The sequence below is a fragment of the Arachis ipaensis genome, chromosome B08, assembly GCF_000816755.2.
Source record: "Arachis ipaensis cultivar K30076 chromosome B08, Araip1.1, whole genome shotgun sequence".
Classification (NCBI taxonomy): domain Eukaryota; kingdom Viridiplantae; phylum Streptophyta; class Magnoliopsida; order Fabales; family Fabaceae; genus Arachis; species Arachis ipaensis.
The window spans coordinates 4,008,133-4,015,574 of record NC_029792.2 but is presented as its reverse complement, the minus strand read 5'-3'; the positions used below and the strand labels follow the sequence as shown (position 1 = coordinate 4,015,574).

General features: G+C 36.1%; 1 protein-coding gene across 4 annotated transcripts; it reads left to right on the top strand.

Moving 5' to 3' along the window:
- Positions 604-6,945, top strand: LOC107614193 (BEL1-like homeodomain protein 9). Of its 4 annotated transcripts, none has more exons than XM_021108641.1 (5): positions 604-993; positions 2,023-3,547; positions 5,309-5,715; positions 5,852-5,912; positions 6,183-6,945. In XM_021108641.1, exons 2-5 carry the CDS (start codon positions 2,042-2,044, stop codon positions 6,729-6,731), a joined length of 2,523 nt encoding a protein of 840 aa, XP_020964300.1. In that variant the 5' UTR covers positions 604-993; positions 2,023-2,041; the 3' UTR covers positions 6,732-6,945. The 4 variants fall into 4 exon arrangements, with proteins under 4 accessions (XP_020964300.1, XP_016171911.1, XP_020964301.1 ...); XM_016316425.2 differs by having other exon boundaries at positions 1,982-3,547; XM_021108642.1 differs by lacking the exon at positions 604-993 and adding an exon at positions 1,028-1,714.

The window sequence follows — 7,442 nt, the reverse complement described above, 5'->3', positions numbered from 1 at the left end:
AATACAGCAGATTGAATAGTGTGAGTGACCCACATGGTCCAAACATTAAGTTGACCTCTGATCAGATAATTACGTTACGTGGCATAAAATGATGAGTTAGTAGCGGTGGTTATAACTTATAACCATCATTACTATTTCGTTGATAAGATGTTGTAGCCTTGTAGGGTAGGTAATTAAGTACAATTCGTTAGTAATTTAAGTAATTATTAATAATGCAGTAATGGGATTAACGAGGTAATTAAGTGGGGATATATTGATAGTACATTAGGACAGACAGAGAGCAGGAGGCAGGGAACAGCAACATCACTGGCACTGCCACTGAATATGTATATGGATTGTTTGAAATGAATAACACTACCACACAACACAGACAGCTGTACCCACTCAACTTTAATTTTCTTATTACCTTGCTTCGCCTTGCGGACCATCTCACGGCATTTCTGTATTTAACTATTTATATCATCAAACCTAACACTACTTTAATTTTAAATTTAATATTTATAATTATGTATTTGTTATTTTGTTATATCTAAAAAAATAGATGAGTAAGCAATAATAATAATAATAATGAGAAAACAAACACAGCAATAAATTAAAGCAATATGAAGAGAACAAACTAACAGAATCTCAAAAGCACAGAGCTTCTGGGAGTAGAAGAAGCTGAGGGAGAAACGCAAGTGAAGGAAGGGTCCACACTCGTTGAATATTGAGCACACGGAATTTCTTCTCAGCTAATGTTCTTGTAATTAATAAGCATTAGTTAATTAATCATGTATTAAGCCTGGAACTGCAACTTTACGTCAATTTAAGCGTGAAAGTGTGAAAGGGTAAAGAAGGGGGCCATGATAATGATTGTTGACTTGTGGTGTATGTTAGAGAGATAGCAGCTTCTTCTTCCTCCTCCTCCTCCTCCTTCTTCTTCTCAGCACCTGAATTCTAAGACGCTGTGTGCCTCCATCACCAACTTCACATAATAGCTTACAATAAGAGAAGGTAATATCAAAATGACCTAAAACTCCCTCTTCTCACAGGTTTCCACTACGCTAGCTCCATAATCAACTTCACGTTTTCCTTTCTTCTCTTCAAACCTGCTACTACTATTATATTATTGATTATAATATTTATTTATTATTATTATAATATTTATTTATTTATTTATTTATAATTTTATATTATTTCCTTTTCTGTGTCGTTTCGGGCTTCATGGCTCTGCGTCGTTTTCCCTCTAGTTTCCACGCACGTATCTTCTTCTTCGTCTTCATTTTTTTCCACCTTCACCGCATGTATTACAAAGATTCCTCCACTTTTACTCTAAACTCTCGAACTAACTTTACTTTTTTAGTTTCAATTTCAAAACAAACGAGAAAATAAGCCTTCTTTTGAGGTTTTTATATAGATATATATTATTTTGGCTAGATTTGGTGACTAGATCTCGAACTAGGGTTTCAGTAGGTCGTCGTTGTGATACTCATCAAACGTATGATAATTAAGGGAGCCTTGGGCGCTTCTAGTTGGGTAGTAGTGGAGGTTGTTCTTCAATGATGTTGATTCAATCATTGTTATTGCCGACAAAAGCGGATTGGGACATTGCACTGTTTGGTGGGGGGTGAAAAAAAGAAAAGCATCATCACCATCATCATGTTGGAGCTGTTTTGTGATTTTTGTGTTTGATGTAGGAAGTGAGAATTTGAGAAAGAAAAGAAAGGCTCTATAGGTGAGAGAACATAGAATAACGTAACCCAGTAGTTTTTTCTTCGCTCTCAATTTTTTAATTTTATTTTTGTTTTATTTATGATGGTAGTTCCTCTCTTGTCATCTTTCTCTATTGAGTCTAGACTCTACAGTTCAACGTAATAATAACTCTTGTTCGGTTCAGAATTTATTTTATTTCTGAAATTATACTGAGGATGTGTATTTAATTTGTTTGTTTTCTTTTAAAAAAGATGTTATTTAATTTGCCATATAATATTAAGTGATGCAGGGTGAAAGGACTTAAAGTGTATATGGTTTTTTGGATGGTAGTGAAACTTGGTAGGTTGGAATGAGTGGCTTAAGGCCTGATCATCAGTCTCCTCATCATGTAGCACAGCAAATTCGGCGTGATAAATTGAGAGTCCAGAACATTTCTCACCATCCACAATCACAGGATTTCCCCAACAATTTGGAACAATTCAACTTGGATCTTCTTCAAGTAAGGAATGTTAGAAATGCACACAACATGCTTGATGATGAGCCTCACCCACCACCACCAGGTGTTTATTCATCACAAGTGTCCAATTTCTTATCAACGCCTTTGAACCCTTTGGAGTATCACGAACTAGCTACTGTTGCAGCAGCTGAACAACCTAGTAGTAGTTGCAGTAGGGTAATGATGCATCAAAGTGAACTGCGCAGTTTGGGGAATTGGAGAAGCAGTGCTAACAGTAATCAAGGGTGTGATTGGTTTGTAAATTATGCATCAGGAAGCAGTTCTATGGCTAATAATGAAAGCAATAATCCCAACACTACTACTCATTTGGCTACTGAGATGAATAATGTGTCTTATAACCAGCACTATGAGAAGCCTAGTTGTTACAATGAATTCACAGATGTAATTGCTAATAGAGAAATTCAGAAGCAATTGGGAGGAGGAGTACTTCATCATCCTTCTTCTTCATCATCGATGTCGCCTTTTTATCAGAATACTTTGCAGGATATTGTCAAGTCCGCTTCTATAAGTGCGCAAGGATCAGACAACATGGCCTCATTGATGCAGCAACCTGGCCATGGAATTTGGGTTGGAGATGGTAGTGGACTTGACCTTCATCCAAGCTATGGAAACCAACCGAATCAATTTCGTTGCGCCGGTGGTAATCCTTGGACGAATCGAACAGTTGACAACGCCCTTCGATGGAATAGTAGTCCACTTGGTTTCATAGACAAGAAGGATGATGAACACTCTGGACGACCTCTAATGAGCAATTCGAATCCTCAGAACTTGTCTTTATCACTGTCATCAAATTCACAATCAAAGACTTCTGTGTCTCAATTTGAGCAAGTGTCTGCATCTGATGATCTTCAATGTAAGGATCCTCAGTACATGAAGTATGTAAGAGCTTTCATGAAGCCATCTATAGTTTCAAGAGATTCTGGGAAATCACCTCAAGATCCAGTGGGGGTGCCTTCAAGCACTAGCTATAGGAATGTAGGTCCCCTTGGCCCTTTCACTGGTTATGCTACTATTCTCAAGAGCTCAAGGTTCTTGAAATCAGCACAACAGTTATTGGATGAGTTCTGCCGTATATCTAGTCCAAGATTTTCAAAATCACGTGATGTCACACAAAGGTTATCTGGAGAAGCTAGTGCTTCTACTTCTACTGATGTTATCACTGTCGATAATCAAACTGAGGCTGCAGCAAAAGAAGGTAGCAATTCAGGTTCTTCATCTTCTATGTTCCATGGTGCAAATGAGAATAAAGCAGATTGGGGAACCGGGAGTGGTTCTTGTCTATCTCCTCGGCCAGATTACCAACAAAAGAAGGCAAGGCTCCTTTTCATGCAAGAGGAGGTTGGTTTTCACTCGCTCTAACATGATTAACCTGCTTTTATATATGATTTACTTTCCTATCTTTTTCATTTGGGCATATTGTCTGTCAAAAATGGAAAAAAGGCCTCTTGCTTTTACTGCACTATCTGCTATATAGCATTTAACAAATATTGAATTTGGGGAGCATAATTGCATCCTTTTTCTTAATATCTGATTCAATTTATCTTACTTTTTCTCAGTTTTTTTTTTTTTCATGATTTTCTGTTTTGGTTTACAGTTGCATCATTTTGTTCCTCCCTTGTGGAATATAAAGGGGTGTTCCTTTCTATGGTCGTATTAATATGATGTTTCTTGTTGAATTGTGGCTCTTGTCTTGTCTTTTTTAAATAAATAAATAGATAAATAACGTGCCAAAGACTTTGATTTTTCGATCCTTGGCAAATTTGCTGTAGAAGAATGAAAGAGGAAACCGGTAAGGTCCAATAATCCTAACAATGAGTTGGTTTTATTATATGTTATTATCGTGCTCTGGTGTATGTATTTGATGTTATAAATTACAAAACACCAAGAAGCCAGAGAGAGAGAGAGATATGACCGTTTCTTGTGAAACATGACAAATCCAGTTGAACATAAACTAAACTAATTATCCTTGGTTATAGATTCTTAGTGCATAGACTAATTGTGTTCTATAAAATGTTCATTATTCAACCATTATTCATGGATGTTCCAATGTTTGCTTCCTTATTCCGTTGGATGCTTCTCCCTTTCTTTTAGTTAGATGTCAAAATCATATTTTGTAAATTTTCGTAGTGAAAATTTGCTTGATTTAGTACTTATTTGTTTTAAAGTTTGGCAGCTCAATCGAATCTCTCTGTGCATGTTGACAAAAAACAATATAGAAATGATAAAATATGAATTCTTGGTGTATCATTTTTTAGTGGTTAATTCTTAACCTCTCTTTGTATATTATTAACCTAGAGATTCTGGATATGATGTAAATAATTGTTCCAAACAAGAAATTAAATTAGCTCCTTACTCGTTATGGAATTGGCTGTATAACTTTTTAAGAGCTATTCCTTATCTTGACGGACATCATGATTGTAGCGTTTTTGGACGGATGTCTTTAGTACTTCAATTCTTTAATACTTGAAAAATGTGTTTGTAGTAAAGTTACTTATTTCATGAATCCTTCATTCTCCCCAATAAATTACATTCCCTATAAGAATATAAATAACTGATAAACTCAGTGATGTGCATTTAATTTGTGGATTATTTCCATATATCAACATTCAGCTAGGGTCTTTTTGTATGCCCAAGTTGATGTATCTCCACAATAATCCTGTTCTTGGAACAAAGATTCAGAAGAAAAATTCTTTTATGTTGTTTTTAGCCTGGACCCTATTCTATGTTGTTCTTGCATCGTTGGCAAATTCGGTATGTAATGTTTTACGGTTCTACTCATGGTTGGCTTTGGGATAATGCAGTTATGAAGTTATTTTGTTGCTAATATTGGCGAGTATTTGTCATTAGTTCCTGAAATTTTATTATTCTATCAACTATCTAGAGGTCCAAAGTGTAAGAAATAGAACATGGCCCTAAGTGCTTAGTTTCCTTCATATTTGTTACAATCTTACAATGTCGCTTTATTAGGCATGCCGCAGTTCCTTGATAGTCACGATATTTGTTTGTAATGAATGATTCTTGGGTTATGCTAATGTTAGACTTCACAAATGCTTTATCCAAGAATATGACACTGCTGCATTATTGGGCCATGTATGATAGGTTACAAGGAGATACAGGCAGTACCATCAACAAATGCAGATGGTTGTTTCATCCTTTGAGTCAGTAGCAGGTCTTAGTTCCGCCACTCCTTACATCTCCTTGGCTCTTAAGTCGGTATCGAGGCACTTCAAGTGCCTCAAAAATTCCATCTCAGATCAGCTCAAACATATAAGTGAAGTGTTGGGAGAGGATTTCTCAGTACCAAGAACCAGTACTTGTGGTAAAGATGACACCGCTAGCATGGGAAGATTAAGTTGCATGGACCAAAGCTTTCAAAAGAACAAATCTGGGAGGGGTGGCACCGGCCTTGTTGAACCCCAGCAACATGTCTGGAGGCCCCAAAGAGGCTTGCCGGAACATTCTGTGGCAATTCTCAAAGCATGGTTATTTGAGCATTTTCTTCACCCGTATGTTCCTCTTTCTTTCTCTGTTTCTCTCCTTTGACTCTTCTTTCATGTATTAGAAAAAGAAATAAAAGGAGATTGAATTTTTGGTACAGTTTTTTATTATTTATTTACTTTTCTTGTTTGAATTTCATTTCAGTTACCCCACAGACACTGATAAACACATGTTGGCAACACAAACAGGTCTTTCACGAAACCAGGTGGGGGATTATTCCTTTCAAATTCATCATTTTGTCTGTTGGTCTTTTTATTCAGTTTGTTGAATTTGTAATCTACAATGTTCATATGGTAGCTTTAAACAGTGTCATAAACTAAGCATTTTTATTTTCATATTTTCATCCCATGCAAGGGAATGGGACCAGTCAGTATAAATACTTTACTATGTAATGAAGAATGAGTACAAGAAACATTTCTCTTTAGTTTTTACTAACCGAAGACGCACTAAATATGTAACAAACTGATTAATGTAGGTGTCGAATTGGTTCATCAATGCTCGAGTCCGAGTGTGGAAGCCAATGGTTGAGGAAATACACATGCTTGAAACAAAAGGCACAACAGGTGCCAACAAGAACAACAACAATCACCCTGGTACTGAAAATGAGAGAGCTTGTGTTAATGAAGATGGTTCCAGCAGCCAACAGCATAGAGTAATGGAGGGGACTCAAAGCAAGTTCGACATGCATTCTTTGATTCCTGAGAACCAACAGCAGTCTCACGAGTGTATGGAACTTGAAATGGAGTCAACAACCAATGAAGAACAATGGAGCCAAGAGAAGAGGTCTAAATTGGAATGTGAGATGAGTTCAACAAGCATGGATGAAGGGTCACTCATGATGGGTTTTATGCCATATAGCAGGCGTGATCATCAGGTTGGTGGGCTTGGATCTGTGTCACTAACATTGGGTCTAAGGCATGGTGTTGAAGCTGTTGTGCAAAACCAACAGCAACAACAACAGTTACAAGAGGAGCAGCTTAGGCGTCACTTTGGAGGACACATGATCCATGATTTTGTGGGCTGATTTTAATTATCTTAATTACATCAATATATTATTATTATTATTATTATTGTAACTAATTAACAAGTTGAGATATTAATTAGAACACACCCTTTGCTATTATTGTTGTCACGTGTTAGTGATATGACAAACGAAAATTTGTTACCACCATTATATTTGCTTGAAAAGGAAAGGGAAGTGCTTTATATGGGAATTGTAGAGAATGTGTTTGTAGTCATGTTCTTTCATTCTTTTTAGTTTTTTTTTTTTTTTTTCATGCTAACATCCAATAATTCTGATATGGGAGTTTGTGGGCTAAAACTTGGAAGCAGTAGTAACATTTGTGATGTGATTAGTACTGTTTGAGAAGGATGGCTTTGAAGGCAACAGTTGCTTCTGGATACATGTTAAGAACAATTTTTCTTGGATTTGGATCTTCTAAAGTTTGAATTTCACTTTAGAGAGTAAAGTGTGATCTCTCACCATTGATTTCATAGGTAGAACCAAAAATAAACATGAAAGGAAACTATTTAAGGATAGAAGATTACACTTTACTCTCTAAAGTGAAATTCAAACTTTAGAGGATCCAAATTCATTTTTCTTGTATGGCGAAGCTTATGTATTTTTCATATACATAATCAAGTTGATGTTTTTTGTCACGTTATTGTGTAGGTGTTTACTACGGTATAGGTATCGGTACTATAAAAATATGAACAAATAAAAATATATCTAAAT

Coding starts and splice junctions, on each gene's coding strand:
- LOC107614193 (XM_021108641.1), top strand. CDS start 2,042: ATGAGTGGCTTAAGGCCTGATCATCAGTCTCCTCATCATGTAGCACAG. Junction 3,548..5,308: donor TCCTTTTCATGCAAGAGGAG/GTTGGTTTTCAC, acceptor CATGTATGATAG/GTTACAAGGAGATACAGGCA. Junction 5,716..5,851: donor TTTGAGCATTTTCTTCACCC/GTATGTTCCTCT, acceptor ATTTCATTTCAG/TTACCCCACAGACACTGATA.